The following is a 19,585-nucleotide window of genomic DNA, read 5'->3' as shown; positions in this document are numbered from 1 at the left end:
CCCGGCCATCTTGCCGCAGCGGGGCGGGGCGGGAGGGGTGTGAGTGTGACCAGGCACCTTGGCTTTTGCTTTTGCTGCTTGGCTTGGCTGGCTTGCTTGCTTGCTCCTGCCTCGGCTGCTAGCTGCTTTTTTGCCACTTTCTGCTTTCTACGCTGGTTTTTTTTCCCTTTTTCTTTCGTTCCCTCTTTCTTACCCTCCCCCGAAGATATTGGACCGGCTCCGGACCTGACCTGGGACGTCCAGGACCCCCGGCGTCCAGGACCCCCGGAGTCTGCGAGAGAAGCTCAGCGCCCTCCACAGCACTGCCTGGTTTTCTTTTCTTTTCTTGTGCTGGGGAGTGTTCTTTTGTTATTTGTTAATAAATAGGTTTTGTTTTCCACTGTGCTCCTCCGAGGAATTCCTTCCCGAACCCGGTATTGGGGGAGGGTGGTTGGAGGATTTTTTTAGGGAGCTCCCTTTTGGAGATTTCCCCTAATTTGTCCTAAATCAGGACAGTTTTTCATTCTCAACCACTTCTGTTTTGCTTGTCACAAGGATGCACTTGCTATCTCTTGCCCTTCCACGACCCACATAGCAACACATTTATGCTCTTTAGTAACTCTTAACAACATGGGCAGAAGGGAGAGGTCTGCCATAATAGTATTAAGGGCCTTCTGGATGGCTGCTTTTGTTTGCGAATTTCATATTCAGACAATTCTGAAGAGGATTCTTCAATAACAAACCAGAACAAGACCCTTCCAGGTATCCTCATGGGTATACCCTAGCCAGTACTTTATTGCCTGCTTATTTGGCCTCCCTGCACTGAGTTCAGTCTTGCTTTGAAATACAATTTTTGTGTAGCGTTTTGCCGTCTTCTTGTCATGTAAAAAAAAAAAAAAAGTAAAGGAGAAAAGTTCATCTCAGTCTTTCTTATTAGTTTTCAGCCCTGATACTTGGTGTCTAAAAAGACCCAAAAACCCCATATATCACAAAAACCTAAGGAACTGGAAATATTGTGCTGACAAGAACACAAACAACAGCAAGCACCTTCTGGGCCAATTATTTCATTACAAAACACAAATAAGAAGGTCACAGCACACAAACCCTGAAAGTAGAATACAGAGTAAGTACAATGGAAATCACTTCACATTAAATTATGATGTTAACTGCTTGGGAAATAGGAAAAAATATTGCAGATGCACCCTTAAAAGAGTAGGCAGTTTTATGCCATTTAGGAATGTAAAGCAGAAATCAGTATTTAGTGTGGCTCTTCATTCCCCTCTACTGGCCATACTGTAAAATCACCGAATTTCAGGCCAAAGTCACAACAGACTTTTTTCTGGACAAGCAGGGAAGACAGACACAGGGTGTCTTTCTTTTGGTCCTAAATATTAGAGATCTGCACAGGCGAAGACCTCATATACCTGGGAGTAGCTGGGCTGGTAATAAACCACCAGGCTGGGGAAGGCCTTCAGAAGCCAAGGCAATACAAGAAATTCCATTGCAGCAGTCCTTTGTAAATTGTCACAGAATGATTTGTAATATTTCTGACAACAGTCCTTCTAGCCACACTTCTGCTTATATGTTATTGTCAACTTGAGGTATCAGTCCTCAACAGCTCAATAACCTTGTGCAGCATGGCTAATTTGCTAGTTGTCAGTCAGACAACATCAAGGACTTGGCTCTGCAAACAAATTTATCATGTCCCATCATTCGCCTGACTTTGCTCTTAAGGTACAGAGAAATAACAGCAAGGCATGCACATATTACTACAGTATTTCCAATGTGCCATTTAGTAGCATTTATTGTCCATTTCTAGGCCAAAACAGGTTTCTACAGTAATAGCTCTGAAATTCCATACGTCTAACTTGGATCATTTTGGTGACATTACCGAAGTATTCATAGAGCACCACAAGGTTACACTCAGTAATATCAATGCCTTCGTCAGCAACAGATGTAGCAATTAGCAGTCTGATGTCTTTGTCATTTCTGAATGTATCCAGTACACCCTTCTGTATTGGCAGGGTCATACCTACAGTACCAAGAAACTGTGTCAGCAAAAAAACACTGAAGAGCTCCTTGAGCAAGATACCCACATTTGCTTTTACTTAAGTGATTAGAAATTTGTACATTCTTTTGATCTGGAAAACTACTTCAAGTTTGATATGCAGCTGGTGTACATTATACCCACTGACCAGGGATTCCTGTTGATGTGTCACAGGAATTATCAACCTGGGAAACACCATTTTAGACACAACACCCAGATCATCTTTATTGGAGATACCCATGCAGCTTATTTAGTTAAAACCCAACCTAACTCTGAACTTAAGCCATAGGTAATTAATCTCAGCTGTTGCTTCCCTTCTATCTTAAAATGTCTTTCTGCTATCAAACACAAAATAAGAGAGGGATCTATAAAAGTAACACAGATAATATGATAATTAATCACAAGAAGCTATGACAGTGAACCAGCAGAAGAATCCTGCAGAAAAGTATTGTTGACACTGTTACTGCTGCTTTAACCAAGAGTTCTGGACAGAAAATGCAAGCATCTCCTCAGGATCCATTCAAGGTCTTCCCGATATGGAAGAATTTAAGTGCAAACTGCATGACCTTCCTCTGTTTAAGGGCACAGAAGATGAACACAGGAAAAGCAGAAGAGTTTTAGCAGCATAGCCACCACTGGTTTAGCATATCTTAGTGCAAATCTGCATACCTGTTTTCTGATCTCTTCTTCCCTTACCCATCAACACATCTGGCTTTATGTGGCTAAGAAGAGGGTTTCCTTCTATCCACTTCTTCAAAGCCTAGAGAGCAAATCAGGAAGTTAGATTCCCTGTGCAGATGAAATGCTAGTTTGTGATAGGCAGGAACTTAAAGGCTGGCTAGAGAGCAAGCAGCCTTTCACTGCTAAAAATTTTGCATTTTTCTCTTATAAACTAACAGGTTTGCCAGGAATGCTACACCTCTGGCATCAAAGGAAAATAGTTGCTGTTTACAAACTGGGCTTCCACTATGCAGTGACAGTAGCATGTTCAAACTGCTCTTACAGAAGAACAAAATTCAGCCAAGCTACTGTAGGCTTTTAAATCTAAAATGGAAAGCTTCCAGCAGAGCTTGGTGTTGTTAGTTTGGACTTTAGCCTGCTTTTAATTTTTTTCTGGTCTGCAATTCATCCAGCATGTCTGAATGAAAAGGATAAAAAGCAGGGCTGGGACACTGAGCTGATAAATCTGTTTACAGTAGATAGAGCTGATATTTGTGTTAAATGTTTTAATCTACTCGTGCTAATGATTAGCAGCACATCAACATCAAGCATGAACTTTTTCTGGGAGCAAGGTACTGTAAGGGAAAAAAAGCATCATCCAGCCTAGAGTCTTGATCATAGGCAAGTATTAAATAGACCAGTGACAACAATACTCCAGAGAAAAACTGCTGCACAAAGTTTTTCCTTTTTCTTGATCAAAACAGGTGCTAGGTGACAGACCTTCTTTAGGTCTGTAGAAACCCTTTGAGAAATGTATATATACCTCTTGATGTGCAGTCAGTAATGGAGTAGAGCTGCTGATTCATAACACCACTACATTAAAGCCAAAACCCTTAAAACACATCTGCACATTTTTCTATTTCAGATCAAAATGGGAAGGGTAATGATGACTCATTTTATTTTCCCATTTCCCATTTTAGGAGTTTTAAAAACAAATGTCATACAGCTACTAAGGCTCTTGTCTTGGCAAAGAGAATAGTGCGAGTCTGTGGGTTATAGTGGTATGCTTCATCCAGGATGCAAGCAAGCTCTTCCAACTTTGGATTCTCATTTGACTCGTCTTTTGAAAGGGCAGTCAGCTCTAGTTCTTTCTCTGAAAGAAAAAAGGTTACTTGAAAAATCTACCTTTTTTAATTCAGAAAGCAGAATTCCCACACAAACCTAGTTTCAAACAGCACACACATTCTCTTTAGCTTCCTTTTTTATTTTCTATTCTGTTCTTTCAGATGCAAGCAGGGAAATCTGTTGGCTAAATGTAACAAAATCCCCAGAAAAAACCCCAAATTATGAGTATCTCACATTTTGTAGCAAACTGACATGAGAACTTCTGTGATATACTGTGTGTCAAAAGACAGCAACAAAACAAACTCAGCTCTTGTGCTAATTCTTCCAAGAAAAAAACCTGAAACTCGAGGAAAGACAGACCACTGATTTAAAATTCCAGTCAACATTGCAACACACCAGACCACAGGCTGGACAATAGCCCACTGCTAACTAAATCAGGTCAGAGTACAGTGACAACCTCTGACTTTCAATGAGAAAGGTACAAGGGCCACCTGCTTCTCCCCGGAAGACTGAGACTGCCAGGAGGCTGAGCAGTGCACTGGACAGTGTATGTTGACTTATATCACACTACCAGCACCCATGACTGTAGACCATCCCCCTACTGGCAAGGGCACTGTTGCCTTATCTCCAAGACAGGCATGTAAGAACTTACTACAGCACCCAGCTATAATTATTACTATTTTATCAGCTTCTGCACTAGAAGCTTACAATCCCAGAAATTTAGTCCCCCTCCACCTGCCCTAACACTGCACTTGCACCCATGCAGTCACCACATCTTCTGGAAAGTGCAGTTTCTGAAAAAACAACTGCACTAACTCTATAGAAAACATCTGGACCATCCTACCATAAGCTCTCATCCCCCCTGCAACTGTCACAGGTACTGTGGGAAATACCTTGAAATTTCTCCGTCAGCTGCTTCTCTAACTCTGTATATGGTCCGTTTTTTACATTTGTGAAAAAATCATTTAGGTAGGCTAAAGCATCTTCGATGCGGGCATCTTCACTGATAATGAGAGCATCGTTGAATTTCTGCTTGGAAAGAGACACAAGCATTTAAGCCTCATTTTCCACAGGGCAGGATGAACACAAATTTCATTTAGCTAGATTAAGTGTTGCAAACTTGTGGTGTTCTTCCATTTCCATGACAACACAAGCACTGCAAAGTCTCCTCTGCATTAATCTGTCCTCAGTGAGTATCACAGAGACAGCTCTTACATGCCTTATGCTTTAGACTGTGTCAGCTTGCTGCAGCTTTCAACAGCCTCACTTAGTGGAGAGGCAAGTACAGGTCTCTTCACTGTCATGACCAGTGACAGGACTCATGGAAACAGCCTGAAGCTGAGTCAGGGGAGGTTTAGGTTCAATATCAGGATTTCACCCAGAGGGTGGTTGGGCACTGGAACAGGTTCCCCAGGAAAGTGGTCACAGCCCCAGCCTGACAGAGTTCAAGAAGTGCTTGGACAATGCTCTTGGGGTCATGGTGAGGATATCCTCTGCAGGGACAGGAGCTGGACTCAATGATCCTTAGGGGTCCCTTCCAACTCTGCATATATTCTACGATTCTAAATAGGACAATTGGTTCAGAATTTGCTTCTAGGTGAACATACCTTTATCAGAAGGAACAGAATGACTCTACTCTGTATGGAAGGAAAGAGGATACACACTTACCCGCAAGTGTTCAGTACAAATGAAAAGGTCTCTACAAATACTGCTCTCCCTCTCCTTATCTTCCAGTTGCAATAGTCTGCATTTCTTCTGAGTGGAAACTATCCAATGTTCATATCTCTGTGTTCCAAAGTAACTCTTGTTGATTTGGGAGATGGTATCTATTAAAGGAGAGAAAAAAAAATTGTTCCTCTCAATTAACAAATAAAAAGCATTAGCTAGCATTTCCCACTAACATTGGCTCTAAAAAACCTATTCAAAAGAACAGTTTTATGATAGAATCACAGAACCACTGAGGCTGGAAGGCATCTGTGGAGATCTTTAGTTCAAGCCTCTGCTCGAAACAGATCACCTGTAGCACGTCACTCAGTTCAAATGGGCTTCGAATACTTCCAAGGACAGAGAGTCTACAACTTCTTTGGGCATCCTGTTCTAGTGTTTGACCACCTTGTAGCAAAAAAGTTCTTCCTGTTGTTTAAGTATTTCTGTTGGTGCCCATTGTTTGTGCCCCACCTATGGGAACCACCTGTGAAGAGTCTGACTTAATCTTCTTCACTCCCTGTGTTTCACTGTATACCCAGCTGTTAGCCTAAAATTAACCCAGTACAATTCAACTGAGGATCTGTGTACACATACACTCATCTGCAGGGACTTAGTAATAAAATTATCCTGTAAGAAGCCTATGGTATTCAAAAAACTGCATGTACATTGCTCCTTGAATTACCAGCTATTCAATAGTTTATATTCATTCATGAGACACTCCAGAAGCATATTGTCCAAGGGGCTGTCCTTGAGGCAGAACTAGGCAGTACCTCTTTGCTGCATACACGCTCTGCCTGGGTGCTTCATGGGCTACTGTAACCACAGGGTCCACAGAAGGGAAGCCACTGCTATTCATGCAAGAGGAATTGTGATGCAATATAAGCTTCAGAGGTGTTTGCTTAATGTAACATTCATTTTGAAAATCTCTTTGTTCTTTGATCAGGCTTATTGGGTTTTGGGTTGTTTTGTTGAGGTTTATTTTAGTTGTATGGGGGTTTTAATTCTCCTTCCTGCCCCAGAATATAGTTCGCTCTCAAATATTTGGGAAATTTAGGGCAGGGGTTAAATCTAGAACTGAGGTAAACAGGTTTAAGGCGCTGCAGTCAGGGTGCAAAAACCAGTTTAAACACAGACAAAATCCTTTAATCCAGAGCTGGAGAGACCAAGGCTGATCCTGAGCATATCCATTCATGGGTTTCTGCTCTGTACCCCCTTCTCCTCTCCAATTTTTTTATTAAGGCCATTTACTGGACATCACTTAGGAACTCTGCAAAAGCAGAAAATATCAATTTATTTTTGAAGGGTTATAGAATTAATCTCATGATCACGAGACCCATTTTCTTTTCAAAATCATGCATCACCTCTCTGCAAACCTCCCCACCAGAGCAGCTCCAGAAGCTGGAACCCTACTGACAATTGTTTCCTTTCTTGGATAGCCACATCCTCTTTCCAGTGATGTTTATGTTGCACAGATCCTACTCTGAAACATTACCTCAAAGACTTTTCAAAGGAAAACAATTAAGACCTGGTAAAAAGTAGAAATAGGAGTACCCAGAAGCATAAAGAGGACAGAATGCTGACCAGAAAAGGTGGGCAGGGCAACCCTAGAAATAACTCTGAGTGCAGCTTGGAGACCAGAGAAAACCTTTGTCCTGGGTTGACTATATGATGCTTTTATCCCCAATCGTCTTGTCCTGTTTATACTGAATAATAAGTTTTACCCTTTTAAGACTCTCTTCCAGAGAGTGAAGAGGGGAGGGAAGAAGCGCGCAGTTTGTTTTTCAGACTGCACTCACTCCTCCACATTCCTGCTCCTGGACTGTGTTGTCTGCGGACGTACAGACAGCAGGACAGAGCTCCTCTTTTCCCCTTTTTTTTGCTTTTAGTTAGTTTTAGCTAGCTGAGGCAAAGAAGTTCCCTGGACTGTGATTTTTCCTTTTTCTTGGATCTGTTCAAACTTGCTCTGGACTGAACACCCAGAAGAGCACCGGCAGCTCCACCTGAGGCCCCTTGGCCGGGCCTGGGCCGTGGCAGTTCCAGCACCAGAGAGACTGATCAAAGACTGAGTGAGACAAGCTGCAACCTGGGGAGGGGACTGAGTTTGGTTTTTTTTGGAGCAGTGAGAAGTTTCATTGTTTAATATTGTTTGGGTTCTATTGTTTAATAAACAGGTTTCTTTCCACTTTTTCTCCAAGGAGATATTTTCTCCCGAACCAGTTGGGGGGGAGGGGCAATTGAATCTGCTTTCGTAGAAAAGCCCCTTTAGGAGTTATCTCCCAAACTTGCCCTAAACCAAGACAAAGTGTCAGAGCAGCAAAACCACACTGTTTATAGTTGCATGTGACAGACTGAAATTCAAGTAAAAATATTTATGATTGTCAAACTAATCAGGTATAACAGGAAAATAGTTGATTCTCTTATCTGTAATCTGTTATTTAGGAAATATTGGTTAAATGCAACTAAAAATGAAGGAGAAAGAAAGTGAAAAAATAGTGTCCGATGTAGCAGCTATAACGATTCACACTGATTTAATCAAATACTGAACTGCAATACAGGCATATTACAGCATCTTACCCACTGAGTAAATCTTCCTCATCAACACCTCTGTCTCAGACATCAGACCTGAGATAATGTCTGCAAAGTGATTCTGAGCTCGCATTTTAACCCATCTGATATCTAGAGAAGAGAAATATTAGTCAGTGTGCTAAGTAAAACATTTCCTTGGGAAGCACAGAACAAATTCTTGTCTAGATGATTGCTACACATGGTGCTTCATGCAATCACAATCAAGTTTACTGCTAATGAGCACTGCAGGTGCACAGAAATAAGCAGCCCCAGTCCTCACTGGCAGAACTGAATTAAAACTAGAGATGGTGCATCAAGAGCAGTGAAAATATGCCCAAGTGGGCACTGCCTTACTGCAGGACAAGAGATTGCAAGCTTAAACTTCTTTTAAGCTAGCAGGAAGCAAAGCTGCAGCTTGGTTTTAAGCTTTTATCTTAATCTAAAAAAAGGGAAATTTAGTAGCTGCCATAATCATGGTGCTTTGCAACTCACAGGAAAATAAAAAGGAAGTCTGCTTACGTGTTTCTGGCTTGTTTCCAAACCTCTGCAGATCTTGTTTGTTCTCTCTGACAGTGGATATGGCCTGTATGTCAAGGTAGGAGCAGAGGGTACAGATGTGCTCTACAGTTTCATTAGTACTCTTGGCATTACCAACTCCAACAGAAGCAGTTAAACCTACAATCTAAGCACACACATGAATAGCAGTGGTTGCTCCTTTTTCACAAACAGAATAAAACCAGGAGACATCGTTACCAGTCACCAAATTGCCACCATCTTAAAAAACATGGAAACAAAACAGGCAAGAGAAGTGTAGAAGAAGCAGGCACAAAAACTTAAGAACCAAATCCTGTATGTACTCATGCCTACTCCAAGGCACTCAAACTAGAGGATTTAAACTTAAAATAAACTATCCAGCCACTTAAATCCATAAGGAGCTGTATCTCTCAGTGCTTATCATACAGAGGAAGAGCAAACCCACACCCAGACCCATCCTTTGATTCATTCAGAGATGTCTTCTCAGCTGGATGAAAACCTCATGCCAGCAGAGGCGTGGCCCCATTTTATTGGGCAGAAAACAGCAACAGAGAGGCAACAAGGAGATTACTAAATTACATGCTTTCTTCCCAGTTCAGCTCTTCCATTTGCTCTCAAGTACTCCAGTCTTTGTTATGCTTGATCAGTCTTCCTTGGCAGCTGCAGGGAAGATCTAACACAGGAAAAAAGTGGAAGTGTCCAAGAATGAAAAAATGTTTCAGATGCTACCATTTCCATTTTCAGCTGCTGTTAAATGGGAGTTTGAACTGGATCAGCACAAAAGGCAGGACTTTGCTGACTGCATTGAAAAACACTTTCCTCTAACATTTCCACCACTGACAGGCTGGGCCTTACCTGAGGCAGCTGGTTTGCAGAGGAGTCAAGTTTTTGATCCAGGTATCTGGTCATCAACACATTGTAGGGATGGTTGCCTGTAGTGTTATGGCACTCATCAAATATCATCAGAGTGAAGATGGAGAGGGAGCTAAGGATCCCTTTCTCCATACTATTCACAAGAATCTGGGGCATTAGCACAATGATGTCGCTGTCCTGTATAACATTTTCTACAGAGATATTTGCAACTGTTTCACCACAAATTCCTTGAACAGAGTATCTGGAAAGAAGATGCAAAAAACAGGGTATGAAAAAGGATATCTTGCAGGTCATGGAAAGCTAGAAAACTGGGTTTTTCAGTGAGCTTGAAAGGCAGTTACTAAGTTTCAAATGTCGAAGAGTTGGAGCTGGCAGTTTGACCACAGAAGCTGAGAACAGAAAAAGAGCTGAGGGTAAATAACTGGATTTTCAACTATCATTAACAAAAATATAACATATTTGAGGAGTGTTTAACTTGTACATTTAAGCTGTATTTGTCAGTTCACGTGTAACATCCTCTTTGTGAATATGTCTGGCATCATGGGACTGTTTCTGCCTAGCAGCCTCCTTTTCCCATAGCTACAAGGATATGTACATGGATGTTGAGTAACCAGTTCCCTCAAAATTCAAATATATAGGTTTTTAATGCCCCTCTAAGTAATACACAGTCCCATCTGAGAGGTGGACTATCATTATCTGACTAGAGGCTGAAAAAACAAAGAAGTTTGGGTCCTTCATTTAGAAAAGAGAAACTCTGAGAATGGCAAGAGGAATCCCACTGCTACTGCAGGAACTACCTCAGCTTTGGAAGCAGGTGTGAAAGGAGTCTCAAGAGAAAACACACCTCTCTCTTTCAGTACAGAAATACTTTCATCATTTCCACAGATGTGCAACAAGTGCTTGAACTCTCCAGAACTAGATTTCAGACTCTCAAAACAAAGTCTACCATGGCAAGATTATACTGCCAAACATTCTTTTTCACCAGTAAACACATTACATCTTGCCCTAGCCACAGCTGACCTATAGTTCAGTTTACTTTCTGTGGAGGAAGCCAGCAGGGAGAATGACACTTACCCACTTCTTTCAAAATGCTGCCTGAATACATTTTTCTGCTGCTCATACACTGGCACTTTGGTTGCAAGGAAGACAACTTTTGCCCTTCGTCCTGAGGGAACGTTTTGCAAATGATGTTCACAAATCAGAAGTGCCACAAAAGTTTTTCCAGATCCTTCAAGCAAAAAACATGAATGGTAAAGGACTAGTATGAAAAGGTGCATTTGTAAGCAGCAGCTTGTCTCATCTGAATGCCTTGTAACAAAGGGGAGCTGCCAAGGGGGTCGTTACTCTTCCAGACTTGAACATATTTGGAAAAGATTTGAACACAAGTATGTTTTTTACTTAGGTGGGGAATCATCCCTTTCTCTCTCACAGTCTCAGTAAAGGCCATTAAGCAGTCACTGGGGATTAAAATCCATTTGCAGTTGTATTTGAATTCTTTTAAATCACTGAGTCTGTTTTTCACTCTTAGCATGTGCTCTCACATCAAATCAGACTATGTATAGACACCAGGCCCTTTCAGCTTCCATCCTTCCCCATGCAGCCTTGCTCCTCTTCCACTCATTTTCCTTTGGCCCTCAGGCTTGCTGTGCCACAGCTATTCTCTCCCCCTGCCTCTGTTATCCCACTTGCCTCCAGGGCTCAAAGGAAAATTCGGTTGCCTGGATGTTGTAGGCATTGCAGTAGAGAAGAGAGGGGAGCCTCTCTTCTAAGCTAACTCATCCTATTTTTCTTTCAACTTGAAAGATGAATTTCTTAAATATCAGAATTAGTTACTGGCTTAAACTGAAAAATCCACTCTGAGGAGTGAGAAAGCAGAAGTCAGAACATGGAAATGAATGCTGAATGTGCTGAATACAAGCACTGATATGCCAACAGACACGTCTCTCCTGACAGCCTCTGTGCTGCCCATGGTCATTAATTGCAGGGTAGAGCTGGATCTACTGCAAGCAAGAAAGCTTTGAAATAAATGGCTGAAGAAGTCTGATTCAACCTTTACCATTCCCTATCCTTCACAGCCATATGCACCATATGCAAGAGAATTTTCGCGGTGCCTGTCTCCTTACCTGTGGGGGCACAAATCAATGTGTTTTTCCCATCAATAGCAGGCTGTGCAAGCTCAGTCTGGTAGATTCGAGCCTTCCTTCATTGGTTCATAAACAGATGAAGACTCACAGATGCTTTCTAGGATAAAACAATGTTTTTGTGAAGAGCACTGCAATAAAAATGCAAAAAATATGCTGTGCCCCATATAGTTGCATGATAAAGGTAGAAGAGTCCTTGCAGTCCACACAGAACATTCCCTGACAGACAAGCCTTTTAACAGGACAGAGGCACCAAACAAGAATTTTGTGTGAGTTTAATGGCACACATTTGTTACCCCTCAACTGTGATTCATAAAATGAACGCATTTAAGGTCTTGGCTGACAACGTTCACTTCAACTGGTCTTTTTTCAACTCAGAATGAAAACACAAGGAGTTATTTTTTTCCCCAAATACATGTACAGGATTTATTTTAGCCTTCTGCTCTACAGAATTTTGAAATCATTACTCTCTTAAGCTGTAGTCTTGTCAGAGTGTTTGGACTTGTGGAAAAGGAATTAGAAATAACTGGTGGAGCAAAATTTGCCATGACAGTCACGGCACAGATCCTTTGCAGTCACATTCAGTTCTCTAAAGTGGTTAATATCAGGTCATGTGTGAATTAATTATATCAAAGAAGAGATGCATAAACAACAGGCTGGTGTTTGGGGACATTTTTTGGCAATGTGCTAACAGAATAACTTTTCACTAGAAATGTGATAAATGAGGGGCAAGCCCTAATATTTGCAATGCCCAGAAAAAGATCCTTTAAACATTAAAACAGAAGACAGCTAAATCAAGTCAGAGATTTGCACTAATTCCTCAGTATCTTCCATTGTGGTACACTACATTTGTGTCCTTTGGGAATCTAAGGAAATGGAAAATACCAACCACAAATTTCTAAGTTCTTAAGACTTACCTGAAACTGAAGAGAGATTTTTGCTCAGATTATCACATTCTGCTTCTTCAGAAAATGTCATCACGGTGTCAAAGTAATTCTCAGAGACATCTGTCATTTCACCATCAACATCTTTGCCATTATCTGTATAAATGGAAAAAAAGCATGTTATTGATCCTTACGATTTTAAAATGCATTTGCTGTGACAACAAGGTGAAGGAGTTGCTTGCTGGAAGAAAAAGACTACATAAAATGATGCTGAACACAGGCTCCTTTTCAAATAAGATGGACAGTACTGAGAATCTTGGGTTTAGAAGAACCATGTGCACAATGTGTGCGTAATAACTTCCAAAAAACAAAGGAGACAATAGATTGGGAGTAAAGTTTATCCTCTGTGTTTAGTGACAAGAAATCACTATGTAACATGGACATTAACCACAAGCATGAAAAATTCTTAGGAATTCAAAGAATCTCTGTAAATTCAAGATTCTGATCTCTCTTACTCCCCGCCTTCTGGAAGGACCTAAAAATTGTAAGAATATATTCTTTATATTACACAAAGATCAGAAGAGAAATTGTCTTTGGTGTTATAATTAATACTTTCTCAAAGAACCATCCCAGGGCCCTGCATGAAGAGGTTCTTTGCAAACAGAACATATGATCACAAAGCACTACTCTTGGAGTGGGAGAAAGAGCACATCTGCACATTAATCCAGCTCCAGAAAACACAGAGTATCTGCAAGTAATTTCTGGTAATAACTCTTCTTAACTGCCAACAGTAAAATGTTTCCAATATGGACAATGTTTCTTCAGTAGGCTGACTTTGGCTTTGCTGAGTTGGATGTTAGAGGAAGCTGCCCCAAAAGACAGTGATAACTTTAACTTCAAAAATAGAATTGTCAACATATAATATGTATAGCCACCAGCTACACAAAATAATATCTATATACATATAGGTATTACTCTTATGTATTATTTTACCTATATTTTAATAAATGTATTAATTATGTATACAGCTTTATGCATATATGGTAATTAATTCTCCAGATAAATTACACCCTTTGATTGCAGCAATAAAAAAAAATTCAAAATAAGAAATATAGTTGAAGAAGCCACTTAAATACAGCTTACCCCTGTTGCTAACTAAAAAACAATTCAAACAAGCACCTAGGGAGACAACAAATGTAGATATGAAGATATACAGTCCAGTTCATCTAAAATCTACTTTTTTAGTAGCAAAATAATGTATTCTCTAAATTCTCCTCTGTCGCATGTTACTTGTACATGTATTTTTCAAGGAGGGAAAGATAAATTCAATGACAAAATTTGATAATGACAAAATAATTTCAATGACAAAAGCAAAATCTAAGAGAGACAATTTTGCACTTTTACAAAATATGAACATAACTCGGGAAGGGCTGCTTATCGATTTCTCATAGAAAACGGTATGTGATCTGCTCTGGGAATCATAGAAGTGTATTACTCTCAGACTATCACATTACTAACCATATTTTATCAGAAAATATTGCATCTATTACAATTCAAGCAACCAAAAGGATGGCAAAAGTTGAATTAAGAAGAGAAGAAAGAAGATAAGTACTTGGCTATTTTTATGCTTTCAGAGCCTGTGCTGCCTGATTCTCTTTAGCAAAAAAAAAAAAGGTACCTAACCATTTGGGAGGAAAAATAGTCAAAAACTAATTTCTGCCTGTTTGTAGGACAGTATTTGTATTTAATTTTATATAGAAGACATTTAAAATAAATTTTTAAAGGTTTTTCTTTTTAGATCACAAAGTAGTCTGATGGTATCCTTCTAAATAAGTCTGATTCTCCTGAAAAAGAAAAAAAAAATTACTGTCTGGTACAAAAACGAGAAAACAGCATTATAAAATCAATTCACATTTTACCTTCTCTTATATTCCACAGTTCACTTGCATTGTAATATCCTGCATTATCCAATGCCAGCTGAAGACTTTTGGGCCAGTTTTCCTTATCCGAGCGACAGAGGCATTCAGTGAGTTTAGTTATCCCGGCCACTTTGCTTCTGTATTCACTGATCTACACACACCACAAACAGAAACTGCTGTAGGTTCTGAGAAATCTGCTCTTTGCTCAGTAGGTGAATTTGTTATGTTTGATGTTCAGTTGAAAACTGCACTTCCTTCTCAATGAATCAAAGCTTTACAATAAAATTCATCCATTTACCCACAACAGCTTCAATTCTGCCAGTGTAGTTGCACACTAAACTTAGCTGGCCTACAGGTAGGCTCCTTGTTTGAATATTTGTAAATGGTGTGAAACGTCACAGAGCTATTCTGTCACTTTCTGTCTGGCGACGTCTCTCTCATAAACTCTATCTGCCATAAAACTCTGAGGCTTTCCATTTCAGAATAGGAAAAGTTATAAAATTATGGCAGACCTGTGGCCAGCCATCCTCCTCACCCAGCCACCTGTCACACAGGCACTGACTCATCCCACAAGTGAGGCAGCCAGCACTTCTCTGAAGCAAAACTAGGCAAATACCAGGATTTTACCATACCTGCATGATCTCTTCACACTCCCTCTCTATCAGGCATGTGTTTATGTATGGCATGATTGCTATAGGATCAATTTCTAACATTGTTGCTTCTATCCGCTTCAACAGCTGCCTGTGCAGCTCCAGTTTCTCCAGTTTGCTGAAGTCCCAGTTTTCAATTGCTTCTGCCAGTCCAGTGTAACCTTTCAGAAAAAAAGAGAAAAATCATTACTGTGAATTTGATCTCTAGCTAGAGTAGGTAGGAACAAGCTGAAAAAACATTTTCTCAGCCACACTGGAGAAATTAAAATTATTTTTTCCTGTAAATGATAAAAATCTAGGTGAGCCACATACAATTTTTATCTAATATGTGACTATTTTACTTTTTAGCACTTGTATGTCTAGCATGAAAAACCCTATCCTAGAAGAGCAGAAACAAAAAAGAGACACACTATGTCACAGGTCATATCACCACATCTCCAAGCAACTACATCCACTTCTGTCTTTCAATCATACAATCCTTGGAATTCTTGCATTCCATGATTTTCTTCCAGAGGATTCCCAGAGCAAAAGACACTACACAGAATCACAAGGTGCTCTGGTAGTCTTTTATTTACCTGCATCTTATCTTTTACTCTTGTCCTTGACTCCATTCTCCTTCAAAAATCCCTAGGGTACTGGATTCAAGCCAGTCCTTGACTAAAAGCAGTACAGACACCTGAAGTCTAGACAGTCATCAAACAGCTGAAAATACTGTCCTGAACTGTCCTTCACTTCTAGCAAGGAAGGCATATTTTAAGGACCTGTGTGACTTGCTGTGTAGGCTTCTGAAGTGGAAAAATGAACATCAGGGTCCCAGAGGAACTTGTGGGGAAACAGAAGGAATTTGCCTAACTTCTTATTTCCTTTTAGAAGAGTGGGAGAGTGGTGTGGTACTTACCACCATAATGTCTTTAGCCTAAGTGTTACTTATCCCTGCATCTGCCAAAAAAAAAGAATAATCCTAAATTCTAATCTCCGGTCCAATTAACAACTACTTGGGATAGTACTTTGAATCAGAGGGCTAACGGTCTCAATTTTTTCCTGGATATACATCAAACTGAATACTACTAGCAGGTTCAAAGTGGATAGCTCTGCAATTCAGAAATCAGGATTATCACAGACTGGTAAAAGGCTGCTCTGGACCTAATACTTGCTTTAAGGGATGAGTGGGCTACATCCAAGTGATAAGAAACTTTCAATATTTGTTCACTGAAATAATTATTCATAATTAATGGTAAGAAAATGAAAACAAAAGAAGTTTATGGAATGAAATTGTGGGGTTCAACATACCTAGTAATTCACCAACAAGGATCTATGAAACAGTATACATGTATAGAGGAAAGCTGGCAGATGCTGCTTATTTTTTACCTTCACAATCTCTTCTGTTCCATTTCATAAAGGAAATTGGATTAGGAACTTACACGTCAATTAGTTATAGCTACTGTGGAACAATCATCCTTATAAACTACTAATGGTTGTTTACTTCTTGAAAGAAAAGACTTTCAATGCCATTGAGTAATTTTTAAAAATTTTTAAAAGGTCGTTTAAGACTGTTGTTGAGTGAAGTTACCCCACGCTACCAGTCACGCAGCTTCCACAATCCCCACGCAGCTTCTACAACTCATCTGCCTTTCTGCTTCAGAGGATTTAGCCTCCTTTCATTGTATTCCGTAAGAACAATGGCTGTCTTGTTTATTCCCTAAAGGCTCTGAGACACGAAAGTCTCCTGCCAAAGAGGCTTTCTCCATCCTCAGAATTGTTCCAGATGCTTCACTTCCTGACAGGCCTATTTCCAGGCTCTGTCAGCTGGCCTTTTCCTACAGCATCTGACCTGGTCTGGCAGGACGGGCGGCCGAGCCCAGGGCCGACGGAGCGTCCCTGCGGGTCCTGGGAGCGCCGGGAAGCTCTGCCCAGCTCCGCTGAAGGCAGGGCGGCCGTGCCGGCTCGGGGAGCGGCGGACAGAACCCGGCGGGTGGCACCCACCTGCTGCGACCAGGGCATCCAGGAAGCCGCGGAGCCAGCCCTCCGCCTCCAGCAGCAGCACGGCATCCAGGAACAGCGCGGCGGCCGCCGTGACGCCCTTCTCCTCCTCCTTTCGGACTCGCTCTAGCGAGAAGCCAGCACAGGCAGTGAGGGGCAGGCAGGGCAGGGCAGGGCAGGGCAGGGGCGGGGGGCAGCGTGTGCCGGCTCTCACCGTCGGACAGCCACGCCGTCATGTTGCTGAGGATGTACACGGGGTTCAGGCTCCTCTCGATGTAGCGCCGGTAGCACCGCAGGTTTCGCTTCTCCTCCGCCGTCATGGCCAGGCCGCCTGCACACCGCCGCCGGCAGTGCCGATCCCGGTGCCAATGCCAGTGCCGATGCCGGTGCCGCGGCCCCGGCTGCGTGCGCGCAGCTCCCCCAGCCGCGGTACGGAGAGAGCTGTAGGGAACGAGTGGGAGGCGCCCCCAAACAGGGAGCAACCGGAAAAAGAAACTTCAGCGCAGCCGAAGAATGGAAAGTGAAAGCGGTCTGGAAGGGCAGCGCTGCGTCAGTCTTTAACAAAAGGGAAAGGGGACTGCCGCTCCCACCCCGACTAAGCATGCACAGTGTTGGAAAGGCTGTAAGCAGCCCGTTCTTGCGGCTGCCAGGGTGAGAAAAAGCAGAGGAAAAATAGGAGTGTGAAAAAAGCCAATCACTCGTTTTAAAAAAAATTAGAAGTTTAATAATAATAAGATGGTTATTAAAAAGCAATATCATTAGAGTAATAATAATTTGGACTATTTGGATTAGGACAATATGAGAGAATAAAAACCAAAGAGTTACTGGCAGTCCGGGTACCTCTTTCTGGGCAAAATAAGCCTGAAAAAAGACACACGTTAGCAGAGGATTAAACCTTAAAAACAACAGCCTGTTACATATTCATACACTTGACACATGATACATAAATTTCATTCAAATAAAGGATTCTCTCTGGTCATCGTCAACTTCTTCCTCTCGATCCTAACGGCGTCTCCGGTGCTGAGCGAGGCGGGAAGAAGTTAGTTTCCTCTGATAATGGGGCAATAAATTCTCTTTCTCTGAAAGATTTAGGTGTCCTGTGGCTGCTATCTTGGTGCGAGTCCTTTCTTTAAAAAAAACAACCAAAAAACAAAAAACAAAAAACAAAAAAAACCTATCCTACATAGAATAGTTTCTATTTCAACATTATGTTATAACCTAAAACTATATTTAACACACTACTTAAGAAAATTAATACATTCTAACTTTCTAACATAACACATACAATATTCATTTTAATATTTGCGAAATCATAAAATACGCATTTTTCACACAGTGGCAGAAAGAAGGGCATTGACATTTAATTTTCTGCTCTTTTCTAGTCCACTTCTACTCTCAGTATTTAATATCCTTCCTTTCCTTTCTCTTATGTCTTCTGTCTGTTGGAAGAGTGATTTGGCATTGGATTACACTGCCCTGGGACGTGGTGGAATCTCCATCTCTGGTGAACCACCCCTGAAGGTGTTTAAGAAAAGACTGGGTGTGGCACTTAGTGCCAGGTGTGGTTGACTGGGTGGTCAGAGTTGGACAATCATATCGAAAGTCCTTTCCAACCAAATTTATTCTGTGATTCTGTGGTTTCACAGTAAATAAGGAAAGTACTGTTCTTCTCAAAAGGCTGTAAAGTTATTAGGGAGCTTTGCAAAAGCCTTTGGTGTGGTTTGTTGTGTAAACCTGATGCCAGACAGCATGAGCCCAAGCAGCGTGTGGATTGCTGCAGTACAGCAGGCAAGGAGAAGCAGGATTTCCATGGATAATTGCATTTTCATTCTGTAAGTCAATAGGATATTCATATATCCCAATATTAAAAAGCAGGCACTTCAGAGACCTTATTTCCATCATTATGCAAGAAAGCTCTTTGTGGATTGACGCCTTTGTTTAAGGACTAGATTGCCTCCCATCGCAGGAGTGGGGCTGCTGAGGGCAAGGGGAGCTGGCAGCAGGTAGGGTCCCTGGGGAAACCAGAGGGCTTGTTTCCCAGGATTGCTCTTCGCATGCATCCTGCCTCACTTGCCAGGGATCCTCCATTCCTCACAATGTCCTTGTTTGCAAGGTGCACAGACTCCTGCTTCAGCTTGTCATGCCTAATGCTGAATAAGTGAAATACACAAGAGCAAGGGTTGCTTTGGCACTGAGACCCAAAATAGCTCTTTGATGTCCTGAGAGTGTAATACTATATGTACAGTGAGTGGTTAAGACACAGTAACTATGAACACCAATGCCAAATTAATTAGATTTGCTAAATCCCTTGAGTTTTGTGTGGAAGACGGCTGTATACTGGCCTGAGAAATGTGCTGATAAGTTGTGCTGTATCTCCCTCTGTTGATCAAGGCTTGAATCGCATTTGACTAGAAGTCAAGAGAATGGCAGCTTTCTAAGCATAGTTTTATTTCTACAGAGGGAATCTAGGGTGATCTTTAAAACTGCCCATTTCTGTAAGTTCCTCAATAATCATCCACCA

The 19,585-nt window shown here is 41.4% G+C and overlaps 1 protein-coding gene across 1 annotated transcript; it reads right to left on the bottom strand.

The window, feature by feature from the left end:
- Window positions 1–9: 9 nt before the first annotated feature.
- Window positions 10–17,521, bottom strand: DDX58 (DExD/H-box helicase 58). The gene is given in 17 exon segments (XM_041398391.1): window positions 10–854; window positions 1,841–2,011; window positions 2,696–2,786; window positions 3,691–3,839; window positions 4,705–4,840; window positions 5,480–5,637; window positions 8,093–8,194; window positions 8,603–8,765; window positions 9,473–9,731; window positions 10,565–10,718; window positions 11,614–11,695; window positions 11,697–11,731; window positions 12,549–12,671; window positions 14,435–14,585; window positions 15,067–15,245; window positions 17,068–17,190; window positions 17,279–17,521. Coding segments are annotated over 17 exon segments (2,229 nt in total). The 5' UTR covers window positions 17,385–17,521; the 3' UTR covers window positions 10–807.
- Window positions 17,522–19,585: the final 2,064 nt, after the last annotated feature.

Source organism: Onychostruthus taczanowskii, unplaced genomic scaffold, assembly GCF_017590055.1.
Source record: "Onychostruthus taczanowskii isolate IOZ18803 unplaced genomic scaffold, ASM1759005v1 scaffold145, whole genome shotgun sequence".
NCBI classification, from domain to species: domain Eukaryota; kingdom Metazoa; phylum Chordata; class Aves; order Passeriformes; family Passeridae; genus Onychostruthus; species Onychostruthus taczanowskii.
Note: the sequence above shows the minus strand (reverse complement) of the source record. Positions and strands in the feature narration are given on the sequence as shown.